At 36.2% G+C, this 18,442-nt stretch overlaps 1 protein-coding gene across 1 annotated transcript in view; it reads right to left on the reverse strand.

Annotated features, from left to right (window-relative positions):
- Positions 1 to 1,232: 1,232 nt before the first annotated feature.
- Positions 1,233 to 18,442, reverse strand: part of LOC136254129 (TPR and ankyrin repeat-containing protein 1-like) — a 47,837-nt gene continuing 30,627 nt past the window's right edge. The window contains exons 2-4 of the mRNA XM_066046803.1: positions 14,422 to 17,003; positions 13,666 to 14,280; positions 1,233 to 4,611 (exon numbers count right to left, since the gene is read on the reverse strand). Of these exons, the coding sequence (XP_065902875.1) occupies positions 1,696 to 4,611; positions 13,666 to 14,280; positions 14,422 to 17,003 (6,113 nt within the window). The 3' untranslated portion in view covers positions 1,233 to 1,695. The remainder of the gene's footprint in view (positions 4,612 to 13,665; positions 14,281 to 14,421; positions 17,004 to 18,442) is intronic.

An 18,442-nucleotide genomic window follows, 5' to 3' on the forward strand; every position in this document is an offset into this window, starting at 1 on the left:
TACAGACACATGATCAAACTTCTTAAGGGAGAATACTACCCTCACTGCCCTATTCTGTATACGCTGTAAATGGCCAACTTGATGATTGAGAAGAGGGGTCCCCACACTGGTAGAGCATACATGATGCACAATGAAATGAGGGACTCCATTAGCAACTTAACAGGTAGATGTTTGTGACTGCATCCAATGAGATATAAATAGTAAGACCACTTGCGACACACTTCAGACACCTGAGCTTTCCACTCAAGACAACAAACAAAAAATTTCCTAAATAGCATTGCTGAGTGACAGCTGTAAGAGGCTGGTCATCAATCAAAACAAGAGGATATTCTGACTTTCTTTTGCTGTGCTTGGAAGAGAACCACGTCACACTTGATTTGTTAACATTAAGCCACATCTTACTCTGAGAAATCCAGTTAGAAATGAGCTCAAGGTTGTGACATAACTTCTTCTCAACTTCTTCACTGGTATCTCCAGAACAAATTGTGACCGAATTTCACAAAACAAGGCTTCCACACATCCAATTTTCTGACTTTAACCAGCTGTAACGTAACTACTCAGCAAGCTATTGGCCTAAAATTTTCACAAAGCCCTTCCATAGCATAGTACAATACCAGGTCAAAATTTGAGACTAATGGCATACTGCTACATTGAGTTATGGTACTTCAAAGTCATAAAAGTGGATGTGTGTGGAAGCCTTGTTTTGTCAAATTCGGTCACAATTAGAGTTGTGTCATCAGCAAACTGCAGGAGGCTACCATAGGGAGGGCATATCATTGACATATACTAAGAATAAAGTGGCCCTAAGGCATTTCCCTGTGGTATACCTCGGTATCCATGATGAAAAGGGTTAACTAACTAACAACACCCATTTGCTCCCAATAGCAATATGCTTTACACTTACCAAAATTGTCAACTACGGAATTGGGATTTTTACTTATAGACTGCATGACCTTCTAAGTGTTATGAATACAAGGAGAATGACAGGCAGTTCTGCTGTATATAGATATCAGTAACATTGTGCTCTCCATCTCCTAATACAATCCAGTGGTGGCATATTCCTTACATCACGACTGTTTCAATTGTGATATAAAGCAAACTGTCAGTTGATTTTATGTAATTCCTAGTGAGGGTTGTCTGTGTACATCGTGTATAATCGTAACTTTAATTTAAAATAATCCATTTCTTGTTGGTAAGTAGTGTTTTAAAAAGTCTGAGTTGAAGATATACATTCTCAAAGCAGTATTATGCTGCATCATACAGTATCATGAACACACATATTTTAAACATGGAGTATAATGATCTATAAAACTGCTACACACAACTGTACATGGAGTGCATTGTATGTATGTGAATAACCACCATAATGTGCATTACATGTAAAACAAAAAAATTTGTCATCCCAGTGGCATTTTTGTCCATATGACTATTTGGACAAAATTGCCACATCTGCAACTGTACACGTACATGTGATAGATATTTTATGCTAACAAAGTGCAGGGGTGCTCATATAGCTCCTATATGTGTTGTACAAGTGCAAATGCTTGTAGCAAATACAACTGAAAGTGGCCTAGCATCTATAATACTGGTGCAAAAAGTACACACGTGCATATATTTCATGCACTCAATCAATTATGTAGGCATCTATATTTAATAGCTAATAATGTCAAACAACTACATGCATGCAAGTATATATTAAATATCCTTATTTCCCCACTGGGCTTTGATCATTTTAATCTTTTCTTGAGAAGGATCTAGGCATCTTTTCTCTTCTGTTGACAACTTATATCCTGGCTGAAATCTGAATTCCTTAGTTCTTGCAATAAGCTTCTCTCTATCTTTTTTCTTTGTTTCTAAATTCTGCATAACAGTAAGGCTTTCTTGTGTTCTGGAAATTGCAATAGTTTCTATCTGACTACTTACTGGGTCATCAAGAAGGAAACACTCAGTTGATAAGTCCATTTTGAACTCTTTAGTACATTCAGCTGATTGCAAGTCCATCTCCTTTTTCTTTGTTTGGCTCTGCTGCAAAATGAAAGGACTTCTTTGAGTTTCTTCTTGCACCAATAGACTGGTAGAGCTTGTTTCCAAAGATGTCTCTTCCTTACATAGAGATGTTTGTTGCTCTTGCGTAGCTTTTTCCAAAGATGTTTCTTGCTTACATAGAGATGTTTTTTGTTCTTTCGTAGCTTTTTCCAAAGATGTCTCTTGCTTACATAGAGATGTTTTTTGTTCTTTCGTAGCTTTTTCCAAAGATGTCTCTTGCTTACATAGAGATGTTTGTTGTTCTTCCATAGCTTTTTCCTGCTCTTGCAAAGCTGTTTCTTGTCTTTGCAAAGATATTCCTCTGTGTTGCAAAGATGTTTCTACCTCTTGTGATGATCTTTTGACTATTTTGTTCCAGGGTGTTTTTTGTTTTTGTAGTGATGGATCTTGTGTTTGCTGTGTTTGTAAAGGAGGAAAATTTGCCTCAATCTCTGGTAATGATGCAGAATTTTTTCCTTGCTCCTGCAATGAGGCTGAGTTTGTTCCTTGAGATTTTCGTCCTCTGTAAACAATGTATTTGAAATTAATTTCACACCTTTTAGTATAGCAAATTTCATACTGTGGAAAGTCTGCCAGTTGTACTACGTTAAAATCAAAATTTGTAAAGTCATATGTAACCATTCCTCTGGAATACTTGGTCTGTATTTCATGAACCACTTTGAATAAGTCAGCAACATTAGAAATACAGGTAACTTTTAGTACTAGAGATATTTTATCAGCCAAATTGTCTCCTGACTGCTTTGCTAGCTGAGTGAAAGTCTTCTCACAAAGTGATTTTATATTCATATCTAAAAATGGAACTAAGTTGCCAAACAATGTAAGAGTAAGCACAAAATACCGTTCAAAGCCAAATAATTTCAGATGGTTTTTCTCTGAATGCTGTATTGCAAATGCTTTGGCTAATAACCCATCATTACTATCATGGCTATTTCCAAGCAGTATCATAATGAGTGACTGGAGAATATGCCAAACAGCTTCTTTATCAAATGTGAGAATATAAAGCAAGTTGCAACCATTTAATTCATTAAATAAGCCTGATACAATTTGATAAGCTTCAGGAAGAATCATTGCACAGTTTTCTTCCAATAGAGAAACAATACCCAATAATCCTATCGCAACTAATTCAAGTTCTGATACAATTCTTTCAATATAATAAATTTCATTTGGTGACATGCCAACGTATGCCTCAATTCTGTTAGCAGCAAACTCTATAAACTTCATATAATTAATGCCAATAGTAATCCCCTGAAACACTGATTGTTCTAAAATATCTTGAGCATTCTTTTTAATAATGGTTTGTTTAAACACCTTTGAAACAACCATCCATGGCTTAGTTATACCTTCCACAAAGCTCTGCACTTCAGGGTGGTTGATTGGTATGTAACGAGTCCATTCAAGATTTAGTACATTTAAAAGCAGTTGAGCAGCACTGCAGGGCGCACCATTACTCACAGTGTCAAACTGTTCACAGTAGTACTTGTATTCTATAAGACGAGTACATCGTGACAAGAACTTCCAAAATGATTTTATTCCAGAATAAACAAAATGACTTTCAATCATTTCTCCAAAACTTTTATTAAGCATCACAAGCCAGTTTTCAGCTAATAATTTGATATTCTTTGCAAACAACGATTTCAGTCTTGACTCACTCAGTATAACCATACCATTGATATCTTTTTTATATTTGGACTGCAAATTACCTAAGATCTTTAAAACTAGTGGTGGAACACAGAATTCACTATGATTTCGAGCTTCAATTTTAAAGTGCTTAATCATATCTGGACTAGGGAAGGGCAAATTGTAAATATCCAAAAGATAACGCAAATTTTTTAAAACAGCTGATATTTTTACTTTTTCTGGACTATTCCAAAGACTATTGATATATGTATTAAATACCTCTGCTCTGCTGTAGCCATCTAGTCTTTCATGGATTTTAAAACACTCATCTGTATTACCTCTTAAAATTGCTAGAACAGACTTCACATCTTGAAAATTTGTAGTTGCATTTATCAAAAAATTATGCAACGTCTTAACATCTTGTAATTTAGTTTCTTCTGTGTTTGAAACCGGGTTCAATAACTTTGCTCTAATGTTCATTAACACAAAGCAAATGTGATTGTCAAGATCACCAAACTTGGATGCAATACTTGCACCATCCTCAAATTTGTCATTTCCTTTCAGGTAGCGATATAATTCTTCCAGTCTTTCGTTGGCTTGCAATAACTCCACTACTTCATTGATAAAGTGCTCTTGCTTATAAAAACATAGTCTCTCTTCCAAATCAATGTATTGGGCAATATCAAGTGCATATCCAGGTTTGCCAATTTTTATGTAATGCTTTGCTGTTTTTAATGCCAAACAACTAACTGTGTGATTAGGGCATTTGGGAATAGTCTTAAGCTTTAATGAAATTTGTAGAGCTTCAGGCAATAAATTACCAGTTGCATCCATTAAGCAAGTGGCAATTGCTCCTTCAAAATCATTTAGCCACTTCTGAAGTTTTACAGCATCACGAAGTGCTGTAGTTGTACCAACCTGGTGATAGGCTTTAATAGCATGTCCATCCTACAATGGAATAAATTCATGTGTGTAAGAAGTAGTATCAGTGCTTAATATCATGAATGCTTAAGACTATATATGGTCTGTGTGCATTCACCTAAGTTACCATGACATCAAAGGAATAAACATGTGGTACTATCCAACAGAACAACCATGTACTGCTTTTTGCTAAATTTGTCTGGTGTACCTGCCACTTCTATTTTCCTAATACTAAATGCATGGGATATTTCAAGCCTCATAACTCATTGCTCATCTCAAAGTGTTTTTTTTTACCTCCTTGGAGTTCAGAAAGGATTTTGCCAGACCTATACTTTCTCTCTAGATATATTGCCGCAACTATCTGTACAGCAAACTAACCCAAATTTCAAAAATAAGCTGGCATGAAAAAAATATGATGTCGGCCAAGAAATAGCTGCAATGACATTATAATGTCAATTAATTTGTAATGCAACAAAGTATAACATAACATCATAACTTATAACATCATTGCAGCCATTTCTTGGCCACCGTGCACCTTTGATATCACACCTTTTTCATACTAGCGTATTTTTGGAAGGCATGCACCCCCTTTTCACAGCTTGGCTGTTGATTTGATATCATTCTTTTTTGTATTTGTATATGCAGGCACCAAAGCATTTGGGGCCGGCTTTTATCTATCTTTTCTTATTATTCTGCACATAAACAGAAGAGCTAGATTTTAAGTACGTAGCATTTTTACTATTTAAAATCAATTTTTGTAACTTCATATTATTTGTTGAATGTTGTATATATATGACTACTCTATGTGAGGTATCTCAAAATGTGCTTGTTATGTAGTCTACACTGATGCATGGTAGGATTTTGCTTTATAAATAACTCAATGATTTGTTAATAATTTTTGAAAATATAATTTTTAACATTTTTCGTGCACCTTTTTTATTTAATACTCAGGGACTGTTCTATTAGAGTATCTCAATCACACTTGTTTTACATGTTTGGTTTTTGTTTTATATTCCTTAGCTACTGTAATACTCCCAAGTCATTGCTATCATAGTTAACCTATTTGTATACCAATTTTAAACTTATTACTGCGAGTAGTTCACCCTGCAAGCATGACAAAAAAAATTGTACTTGTAATTTTGAACATCGCTCATAACTTAGTACTACTTCTACTGATCTGTACAAAAATTGAAAATATAATGTTATAATATGCACTTTATATTTTCCAAATTATAAGAGAAATCTATTACAGTTTGTATGAGTTACAGCAATTTTGTAAAAGAAAAATAAACAGAAGATGAAGAAAATAATGCGAAGTTTGAAGGAATGTGTCCTTGGCTCAAATTTAGTGTTGAAAATGTGCCAGCCCAAGGGATGGTTCACAGAAAACAGGCTATTTTTGTTTAGCCATTATACCAAGGTACAAATGCATGAAAATTATGGGATTTGTTTGGTTTCTGTATATATATACACACATGTCTGTTGCAAACCTGGGCGTTTTGGCCACACAACACACACACAATGTGCTGGTTATACACTTGCATGTGACATGGTCCTAGATAATATTGATAATAACAGCTATTGATGTGAAGGGTTTTAAAAGAGGAAATGAAATAATTGAAAACTAAAAAGGCCTACAAAGTTGCACTAACCATGGGGATACTATCATACAAAATGTTTGGCATACAGGAAACGTGTGCAACTGTGTTACTTCTATGTTAGCATCATCTAATAGTTAAGCAGCCAAACCAGCTGGTTGCTCAGTATACTTAAGTGACTGCTCTATTAGAATATCTCGATCTGTACTTCCAACTCATGCAACTTATAGTGCAGAGTACACAAACAAAACATCGTACTTCAGTATTACATATTATTACACCAATTCATCCAGTATAAGCAGTGGTTAATGTCTTACAGTGACCGACTGCCAAATGAGACTAGCCCGGGCTGGTTCTGGGGCTGTATATAAAACTTTGATCATGACCACTTATGAAAATACACTACGTACTGATTAGGGATCTGCAATACATATCGATATGGCAATATATCGATACAGCAAATAAGTATCACAAAACGATACTGTACTTAGAAAATATCGATATATTGAAGTTTTCTAGCAGAACAGTGCTCTATTACTGTAACAATGATCTAGATACTCAGCCTCTCTATTTTTCTGTGCTATAAAAAGCAACGTTGTGAGAAGCCATACAAATGCATGTGTATAAGTGCTGCTTTCATGGCTAAAAGATTCTTACCCTAAAAAAAGTAGCTGTTACACTTTAAGTATAAAGAACTGCATTACTAAGCAGTAAACAAATCTGCTGTATATGCTAGCCATCTTGACTACTCATCAAAATGCGGAGTAATCCGGACAAGCCTTTGTACGAGCATGTGTTAAAATGTTTGTGGTAGCTAAATGTCTGGGAGGTGTAATAGAGGCAGGTATCCAGGTAGAACAGCACATCTGTTTTCCATATATACTAAAAATCATACCAGAACACACTAGCTATTTGTCACATCAGTATAATACTGTAGTTTATCAGCATTCACTGAATAACTTTGTATTGTATTGTATTAATGCTTTACAGTGACCAGCACTGAACTTGAAGAAGACATTTGTATAAACAGTGAATGTAGAATCAGAGTTGGCTCTTTAAGGTACAGATAAATTGGATATTGTTACTAATATGCCAGTCATAACTAGACATGACCACTTCATTATAGCATTGTGATACAGTATTGTATCGAACAGTTTATTGATGGTGATATGTGATACACAAAATGCACTGTATCGCAGAACACTAGTACTAATCTCTCCTTTATTGAATGGTGATTAATTGATTCCAACTCATTTCTTGTGCAATTTAACAGCAGGCTTAGCAGCTAGCCTGCTGTATGTTTCATGTTAGTTGTGATTGACATTAAATAGAATCGGTGTATCTCTTCAACCACCGACACAAAAACCCATGATTATTATACATTTGTGTCTTTTATTTGCTTGTCATTAGACCTTTCTGCTACACAATTATTGTTACGAGCCATTATCAAGACTATCATGACTATCGTCTACTTACTACATAACAAAAAACACTTAAATATTCAAGATAACATAAGCAACCATTTATCGGATGGGCTCAATTACCGGAAATGCATGTTTCAAATATCGGACAGGTGTTATAAGGTTAACAGTTTGTATAACTTCCGTACTGTAGATTTGGGACTGTTTTCAGAAGCAAGTTCAGCCTACACCATCAATGACACTTTCTCTTCATCACTTTGAAAGCCCATGACAGTCTACTGTTAATTTCTACTTCAATGTTAGTCAATAAAGGAAACAAGCCAAGCCATGATCAAGGTCAGCAGTCATTGAAACATCCACAGAGAAACACGGTGCAGCTAGTGTCGAACTTGCCAGTTGAACTGGTGTAACCTAAGATGACACGGCAGTTGTAATGAAGGCATAGACTGGATGAGAATGTAGTCCAAAACAGTGTACTACCATCTAGCCAAGTGTTGAGAAGTGTAGAAAACCTAATACTCATCTCTACAACTGGAGTTCAAGTATGCCACCATGCTTTCTCTGCAAATCATCTAGAAACCACCAAGAGATCAAGAACAGAACCAAGAGAACAATTTACAATTGGTTGGGAGCTGGTTGTTCCGCTATTAAATACTGTAGTGCCCTTAAATGACCATTGTATGTTTGCAATTTATGTGTGCAGCATTTAAAAAAAAAAAAAAAAAAGCGCATAAATTACGCGACCTGACGTGCTGAAATTTTGCATGGATGTCGGTTAGACTTTTATAAATACGCAGGATTTTTTCAAATTTTTGTGAGGCTCCAGTGCAAGGCCATGACTGGTCATCAGACTATTGTCCAATAATTGAAACATGCAAGCCTATGGAGTTTCAGTGATTGAGCCATGGTTCCGATAAACGATTACTTCGACTTTTCAGCTGTTACTGCTCAGTGGAAGCACCTTTGATACCAAACATGGTAGACAGGAAAACAAATTCAAGTGGAATGCCTCTGCCAAAAATCGTGCTCCAGGAATATTCTGACAAGAAGGGATGTGCAGCAGGAATAAACGTTCTGTTAATTGGTTGCTTATGCTAAACAATTATTCTTTTTGAAACTCCTCAATTATCACGATTATTACACAATAATTACCAATTTTGATTATCACTAATAGATGAAAATTATATATACGAAGTTGATTATTGCCAACAAAATATCGTGATAACTGAATACTTGCCCATCCCTATTTGTCATTAATTATATTTCCAGTTAGTGTATATCTGTAGGCTTTGAAGCTTTTAAGAACATTTCATGATGTAATTCTAACCACAAGTTACTTTTACAAAGTAACTTGCCCAACACTGTGTACAAAGTATGTCTAGCAAATTGAACGAGTTTCATTTTTAATTAGAGGGAATGTCTAATATTTGGGGAATCAAGTAAATTATAATGCATATTATGATTGTTAATTTGAAGAATAATAACTACTTGGAGTCAGGATGATATTATTGGGAATACTAAAATTTATCGATTCACTAATACAATTGATTGTCAGGTATACACCGTATGACCACCATATATAGTATACTGTATTTTATCATATACAACTAGATCAAGACACACGGTAGTGTGTTGTGTGGCCAAGAAAGCCTGTGCGCCACACCATGAGTATATTGACAGGAATAAAGAAAACAGCTTTTTCACGTGTGCATAGCTCCATGGCCCTTTCTCCAAAGTGCACCACTTTTGCATTATAGCTGTCCATCAGGTAGGGTATGCCACACAGCAAATTTGATTAAATTCGCTACAGCCACTTGCAAGATATGGACATTTAAAATTTCATTTCTTCTTATGCCATAAGGGGGGGGGCTATGGGGGCTTTGATTTATTTTCACACACTTTGTGCAAAAATTGCTATAAAATGTAAACATGCGATTTGATTGTCACAATCTTTGACTCAAATAAAGAACCTATAAAGGTGAAGTCACATACTACATAAGTTTGCTGTGAATACGATGAATATTCAAGGAGTTATGAGTGTTTATTCATGTAAAAAAGAGCCAAGTTCTGTAACGACTACAGGGTAAACCAAGTATGGGAATAACTTGAAAACTGGTATTTACATAGACTGATTATTGTAGCAATGCCTTTTGATAGTTTGAATAGCAGTAGAGTTACAGCTACAAAATTATAAAGCAAAAAGCAAACAAGTGTAAAATCACGGGATTGAGATACTCTAATAGAACAGTCACTGCAGGGTTAAAAGGTGCACAAAAATATTGAAAAAATCTTACCTGAGTTTGAACCAGGGACCTCCATACCTAACACCCGCGTTCTTAACCACTGAACCATTGCTATCTTGGCTGATCACCTCATTTTATTTCTGCTTTATAAATGAAAATTCTAGCTCATAAATAAACTTTTGTAATTTCATAGGTCTACCAATAGAAGTACTAGATTGTTCTAGAATATTCTACATATGTATGTTCTATTAGAAGTCTTCAAAAAATGTGCACTCTATTAGAGTATTACAATAATACTACCAAATATTGAAGTAAATCATTATCTAATACAAAACAGCTGAGCTGTAAAAAAAGGTGTGGCCCCCAAAAAGGCCACGGTGAAAAAGATGTGCAGCAGCACCAAATTCACCTGAATTTGTTGTTATTAAATTTTTTACCATTAACCTACCATCACAGCCATTTCTTGGCTGCCACCTGGATTTCACATCCTTTTCACCATGGCCTTTTTGGGGGCCACATCCTTTTTTTACAACTTAGCTGTTTTGGATTAGATATCACTTCTTTTTGTATTTGTATATAGGCCAGCTTTGGGGCTTTTTCAACCTATCTTTTTTTTCTTTACCACAGAAAGAAGAAAAAGATTTGAAGCAGATTTTTAATACTTTAACTATTTTATCAGTAATATACAAATTATATATTTATATATAATACATATATTCATTATATGCCAATTGCCATATTTCCATAAATATAACCTGCAAGAAATTTTCACGAGTTAAATTTTTGTGTTAAAAAATTTTCACCTGCATGTGTCCTCAAGCAACGAAAATTTTTTAACAATGAATTACTTAACTTTATTAATTCTATACGGCCTTTTTTGTATATAGGAGAAACAGAACGACAAGCAGTGAAACTGAAGTGTGGCATCTCCGTTCCATGGAAACTGCACCAGCCCCAGATTCAGAAGTTGCCAATCACAAATCAAGCAATGGACTGGAGTGGAATTGCTGTAGCTAGAAGCTCATTCCAAGAGACTTGCATATTTGTGTACATATACTTCATTTAATGTGTCCTAGAGTAGCTGTCTATCACAGAATGGCATCATTACCAACGCTGTCACTTGTGCATGTGGCGAAATATATGAAGACAGCTCTCCTCGGAGGCCCTTGTTTTTAAAAGACTGCAGCAAAGATGTATGCTTGACACGCCAACAGCCAAGCCTCAATCCAGGTGGCTAGAAAGCAGTTAACCTAATTCAATCAACTTCTCTAATATTACATTGGTAAAATTTTTTCACGGAGCTAATTCGCTAATTTTCGTCGGTCGGGATGCTAGCTTCGACAAAATATTTTTAACAGTTTATAAGGAAATATGGTATTCCCTACAGGATAACTTATTTGCAGCTGATGACTTGTTTCTAGCTGATCTCTCTACGGGGTAACGTGTTTATACAGTAGCTGAACTCTCTGCAGGGTGGTTTCTTTGTAGCTGAACTCTCTACAGGGTGATTTGTTTCTAACTGATCTCTTTACAGGGTTACTTTGTCTGACTGATATCTCTAAAGGGTAATTTGTTTTTGTAGCTGAACTCTCTACAGGTCACTGGTTTCTAGCTGATCTCTCTACAGGGTGATTTGTTTGTAGCTGAATTCTCTACAGGGTGACTTGTTTCTAGCTGGTCTCTATATAAGGTAACTTGTTTGCAGCTGAGCTCTCTACAGGGTGGGTTCTTTGTAGCTGAACTCTCTACAAGGTGACTTCTTCTAGCTGATCTCTCTAGGGTGACCTGATCTCTCTACAGGGTGACTTTTATCTATCTCTACAGGGTGAGTTTTATCTATCTCTACAGGGTGATCTGTTTGTAGCTGAAATCTCTACAGGGTGATTTGTTTGTAGCTGAATTCTCTACAGGGTGACTTGTTTCTTACTGATCTGTCTATAGGGTAACTTGTTTGTAACTGAACTCTCTACAGGGCGGATCCTGAGCTCTAACTTCTTCTAGCTGATCTCTCTACAGCGTGACTTGTTTCTAGCTGAACTCTCTACAGGGTGATCTGTTTGTAGCTGAACTCTCTACAGGGTAACTTGCTTGTAGCTGATCTCTCTATAGGGTAACTTGTTTGTAGCTGAACTCTCTACAGGGTGATTTGTTTATAGCTGAACTCTCTACAGGGTGATTTGTTTGTAGCTGAACTCTCTACAGGGTGAATTGGTTTCAAGCTGATCTCCCTACAGGGTGACTTGTAATGGTCTGAATCGCTAGAGCGATTTGTTTGTAGCTGCATAGTGATTGCTCTGTTAGGCAGCTTAATGCTCTATTAGGGTGACTGTTCTATTAGAGTATCTCGATCTCGCTTTTGCTACACGTAGTTCGCTTTCTAATCATAACTAAGTGGTTTGTTATCCGATTCTTCTGCACTTTATGACTTTATGATTATGAATACTGAAAGTACAGTTATAACTGATATATTCAGGGATGTTACATATCACAAAAATAAGATTAAATTATAGTTTCACCTAAAAGTACTTCCATAGATTGAGATTCTATAGTGTCAATGGGTAGGTTATTCCAATCACGGATAGATCTGGGGTAGTAGCTGAATTTATAGTGATTTGTTCTAGTACACAGGATCTCAAAATGAAGAGGGTGGTGGCAGCAGGTGGGATAAATGGTGTTTGAAAAATAGCCAGGAATGTTAAGAACTGATGATGAGTAAATGATGTACTACTGAAAGGACTTTCTATGGTGATTATTCCAGCTACACACCAATTTTCAGCTCATTGATCTAAGCTGTTTCATTGTCTGGTAGGCGTGAAAACTAATAGTTTTTTGATCGCGTAATTGTGACACAGGTTAGGTTTTGTGTCATATCTCCATGTCTTTATCTCTATTCCTTTCAACCACAAAAGGCACTCTTACGATGGTTACTCCATCTACATAGCAATTTTCAACTCATTCCTTCAAGGGATTTACCCTGTAAGCATAACAGAAGTTCGACCTTATTTTACGCAAATAGTCACCATGAATTTTCATCAGATTCCTACTAAACTTGGTACTGAGGTCTGCTTTAATAAGCCTTTTAAGTGAGCCACATTTCAGCCCGATTGGAGCACACATTGGTGTTTTATGGCAGATTTTGCAAAGTGTGCAAAATGAAGAAGAAATTAAAATAAACTTTTGACTACTCTTATCTCGGAAATGTCTGGAGCGATTTTCTTCACATTTGGTATGTAGACTCCCCTACCTGGCCGGCACTTCTGTAGCAAATTTGGTTCCAATTTGATAAGAGATTACAGAGCTACATATGTGTGAAATCACGTTTTCTTTCTTGTCAATATACTCACGGTGTGGTGCGCCGGCTTCTTGGGCCTCACGACACACTACTGTCTGTAAATACATTTATAAGTCTGTCTTCAATAATCATCATTGTATCCATATAGAAAAGAAGAAATGTGAGTAAAAACAAACCCCAAAGTCAGCCATAGGCTGGTTTTGGGGCCTTATAAAGTACAAAGAGAAGTGTAAAACAGTCAAGCTGTGAAAAAATGGTATGGCCTTAATAAGTCTGGGTGAAAAAAAGTTGTGAAATCAAAGGTGGCAGCCAAGAAATGGCTGCAATGATGTTAAGGCTAATAAATTTTAATAATAGCTGTGTGCATTGTTAAAATTTATCAGTATCAACATCATTGCAGCCATTTCTTGGCCACAACCTTTGATTTCACAACTTTTTTCACCCAGGCTTTTTAAGGCCGCACCATTTTTTCACAGCTTGACTGTTTTTGTGTGGATATTTAAGTACATGCACATACAGCTATTCACCTGCACTTTCGCAAACAAAGTAGCAGCATCATTGTACAACTTCATATTGTATAGGCAACTTGCTATCTTCTTAATGTATTTAGCTGACTGCTGCAACTCTAAGCATTCACAAAAACAATTCATTGCAGATAGATAGTGCTGCTTTACACTAGGTTGCTTTTCACCTAATTGAACATGCATGTGACCAATAGCATCACTGTATAGTAATGGAGACTCTGCATTTTCATAGCAAATGCTAGCAAGCTTCCAAAGCCCTTTTTCTTTAAAATTATCGCCTTGCTTTTTCCACTCTTTCTTGGAGGATTTCACTGCAAAATGTGGCATTAGAGAAACATCTTCACCAGAATCAATCGACAATGACTCAACTAAACCTCTTTCGATGAAGTAGTGAAACATTGGAGCCCGTTTAGTAATATGTGAATCATAAATCCATAGCTTGCACTTAGCCCTTGTAATTGCAGTGTACAAGAACTTCAATTCTGAATTGAGCACTTTGTGGAGTTGTTCATCAAAATCTAGACATCGTGGTTCTGGAATGATGTTTTGCTTCTGTCCAGGATGCTCTGCCATGTACTGTTGTGTGTAGGTTGTAACCACACGCCATTTGTCACCAGCCTGTAAAAAGTGTGACATAAATTTATTAATACACATAACATAATATTATGCACTGAATAAATGTATAGCATGCAATGCAAACATGTCAATTATACGTACTTCAAACATTTTAACTGGTCAAGTGTTTAAGCCTACACTTACATAAGAATCAGAAAAGAAATTGTAAAGTAAAACATCATCAAATTCTAATCCTTTTGCTTCAAAAACAGTTAAAACAATCCCTACTTTCAACTGGTCAGGTAGGTTTTGTTTAGCCTCTTCAGATCGTACAATGATTGCTTGCTTAGCACCAAACTCAATGGCAGAAGTTTCTCTACTCAGTATCAGAGCAAGCTCATCAAAACTACAGGATAACAACAATATAGGCTTGGGTCCTGGAAACATGCCTTGATCAGAAGGAAGCTCATCAAGTGATGACCTGAAGTACTTCATTAATAAGTCAATCACACTTGCAGCCAGCTTTAGAATACCAGAATGTGACCGAAAATTTTGAGTAAGTGTGTACAATTGTGGGATTTTAATTTCTTTTTCTAAACTGAAATGATCCCAAAATTCATGGAAGATTGATTTAAGATCACAAAATCTGAATGAAACACTACGCATAATACTTTGTGCAGTATCTCCTGTTAGAAACAGCCCACATGGTAAGTGACAGCAATGCAACAACAGCGCCAATTCAGCTTGAGTAAAATCTTGTACTTCATCGACATATAACTGGTGAATTAAAGGCTCATTTGTTTCTGTTTTTAATAATCTATGATAGAGATCATGAACCAAATCATTATCATCAAAAAAGCCCGACCTTTTCTTTACTTTTTCGTATTCCTCAAAGCAGGCATAAATGACCTCCCTGTTAGTTTTGAAGTTTGGCGCCATCTTCTTACCCAGCTGATAGTATTCAGTTTCTGACAAAAAGCCTGCTTTTGACCTTAAAGCAGCAAAAGATCCTTTTATAAAAGAGAATATTTCCATCCAAACTAATATAGGATCAATACTTTTTATTTGTTCTTTGGTTTTAGTTTTGCATAACTTTGGCCAAATAAAACTAGCAAAGAACTCTGAATCAACTTTTCTCCATTGTTTAGTAACTTTGTGTTGAGGAATTTCATCTTCTTTGTCTGCATCAAGAAGCACTATATCCTCAGAGCTACCTTCAATATTTTCCAATTGAACAATATCAGTGGTTAAGGAGCCATCCCAATCATACGCAAAAAATTTGGCTCCCTCTAATGAAGAATCTAACAACAACAACCATCTGTGAGATGTAAGGAATAATGGAAAGGCATAGGGGTGAATGCCTCCTATTTGATTAGGACCTGCCAATTTCTCATACTGACAATGCTCATGGCTATCCAATTCTCTTTTCCCATGCAATATATCATAGAACGCATTTTTAAATCGACTGCAAAGAATTTTACTTTTAGTAATAAATACCTGTTGCAAATGTGTTGGCTTCATCACTTGCGATGAAGAGGACTCTCCAAAGCAAGAAGATAAGCTAAAAGCACCACCTTGGAATTCCTCATCAGTAGTACATGCAGATAGAGAACTTCTATCCTTCCAGTAATCGAAAAATTGGTTCCACATTCGGTAGAGGCAACAGGTAGTCTTTCCTGTACCACTTCGACCGAGCAAAAGAATATGCTCATTAGAATCCATGTTGATTATTTCATGCTCTTCAGGTGAAACTTTGATAATTAACTGTTCTCTGTCATACTTGCTGTTTAAAATCGCATGAAGAACAGAATTATCCATTTTAATAAAATTCAAGGGTGTGTACTCACGGGCTGCTGGTGGATGAATAGTAATGCAATCATCTGACACAATTCCTGTTTCAATGGAATAAAAGAGTGCAGGGGTAGTTTCATGCATAACATCCATGCTACCTGGAGAGAGTACTTTCAAGTTCTTATGCACTTTGCTGTTATCAAGTGCTTGCCCTCTGGTCACTGCATTTTTAATTACCTTGGTGCAGTTAGCCATTTTTTTACTGCTACCTTCCACAATACTCCAAATTCTTATTATCTGTGAGTACACAACAGTTTTTGTGTCATTATTCTCTTTTCTGTATCTTTCGGTTTGAGTAGTGGAGTAGGTTACTGCCAGCTGCCACACAATCTTTTGCTTTGCTGTTAATGTCATTGTGTACAAATGTAAATTTTGTGTTCTAATGATTTTGTGAGCCTTGAAACGCCACTCACCCCTTGCTAACTGAGTCATTTTTCTGATAGCATTTACTTTGATTTGATGATCTAACTTGGCAAAGGACTTCCAGAATTCTTTAGTGCACTCTATCTCCCAGGGGCAACCATCTAAATTAATCTCATCTTCTACAAAGTAGCTTGATGCACTAGATCTATCACTGCTAGCAATGTCATGACCGCTGCTTTTCTTTTCTGCTTTGGAAAACATTTTTTTCTTTTTTGAATCATCCAAAGTTACATTTGAATCAGTTTCTGCATCAACATCAGTGACAATTACTTTAATCTGATCATCATCATCAACTTCATCAAGAGGAACAGTAGTATCTTCTTCGATACTTGTAACAAGTGATTCACCCTCAAGATGAGTCTCTTCATCTTGTGCTACTATACTGTCATAGCATTTTTCATTTTCAACACACTGGGTAAAGTACTCAGATGGCTTTTCAATGATTTTAGCAACTCTTTCCAGTACTTTCTGTTGTGGGTTTGTCTTTTTAAGAGATCCACAATTTTCTCCATCTATTTAAATATATACATTTGCACAACATGTAATTATCATGGCATACAAAAGTCCAACGTCCCAGGTCCAAAGCTAACTAAGGTACACATCAGGCTATCCACAAGTATGTGTGCAATGCAACTAATACATATCATGCCATGGCCATTTGCACAGGCTTGAACAGGGGTAGGTAAAAAACAGTAGACCTGGGGACCCACAAGGATTTATACACTTCACAATATTCTATACTTGTACTAGGTATAATTACAAGTAGTCTTGCATGGCGAGTGCACTTGTTTCCCGTCACAGTGTCTCACATGATGTTTAAAATAATTAGAAATAATAAGCACCTCTGAAAAAGTGTCTGAAGCTATAGATCACTCGCCTGCTGCACAACGAGCATACTAGTCTATTATGTCAACTGGCTACTAAGGTTTAGAAACATTGTGCAATATTCAGGGGAAATAGCGATTACTAGCCAAGCAAATTTCAGCCCAGCAGCTCAACAACCAGACTTCATACATCATGGTGCATTTGCACAATGTTTTTTAAACTTTAGTACGTAGCTAGGCAACATAGTAGACTAGTATGCTCATAATGCAGCAGGCAAGTGGCCTATGAATGCCAAGAAATGCAGTCAGCTTCAGAGGCTGTTATAATTTCTAATTGGTTTAAACATCTTGTGAGACACCATGACGGGGAAAAGTGGATTGGCCATGCAAGACCACAGAGGTACTTAGTACAAGTATAGAATATTGTGAAGTGTATAAAATTCTGAGAAGAGTTGGATACTTGCGAGTCCCTGGGTCTCCTGGTCCCGAGTCCTTGGTCCCCTGGTCTACTGATTTTACCTACCCCTTGAACAGGGCTATACATACTCCAGACCCAATGGAGAATTCTGACAGCATGACAAAATCATGTGACGTACAGTAGTTGTATTGCAATCATGTATGTATTTCTGTTTACTCCATTATTTGCACAATGTTTATGAATATTGTTTGTATGAAGGTTACTCAGTTTAGAGCTGCACCCTTTATACTCTAAACTAGACAAGGGGGTTACTAGAGTGGTGACTAACTAACCAGCTGATATACTTTACACATAGCTATTATACTGTACCTTAGAAGCTTACTCACAAAGTTTAAGCAAAGCACTTTGCTTACGTCTAAATCCATGATAATTTATGTGACATTATGCAACAGATTACTAAAAGTTTGGCACTTTAAATATGCAATGAAAAGATGTATTTTGTGCCGGATTTCTATGAACTATTCCAAACACCTTCAAGAGAACTAAAGTCATTTCTTTTATGAATTCTACTTATTGACTTGGATTCGAGTTGCTCAGAATTCCTAGATGTCTCCAAGTTATCATTTTAGGTGTGCATGACGACAAACATACAGCTCAATTACATAACCCAAGTAGGGTAATAATCTTTGTTACAGACAGTTAAGCGAAT

This window comes from Dysidea avara, chromosome 4 (assembly GCF_963678975.1).
Source record: "Dysidea avara chromosome 4, odDysAvar1.4, whole genome shotgun sequence".
NCBI lineage: Eukaryota > Metazoa > Porifera > Demospongiae > Dictyoceratida > Dysideidae > Dysidea > Dysidea avara.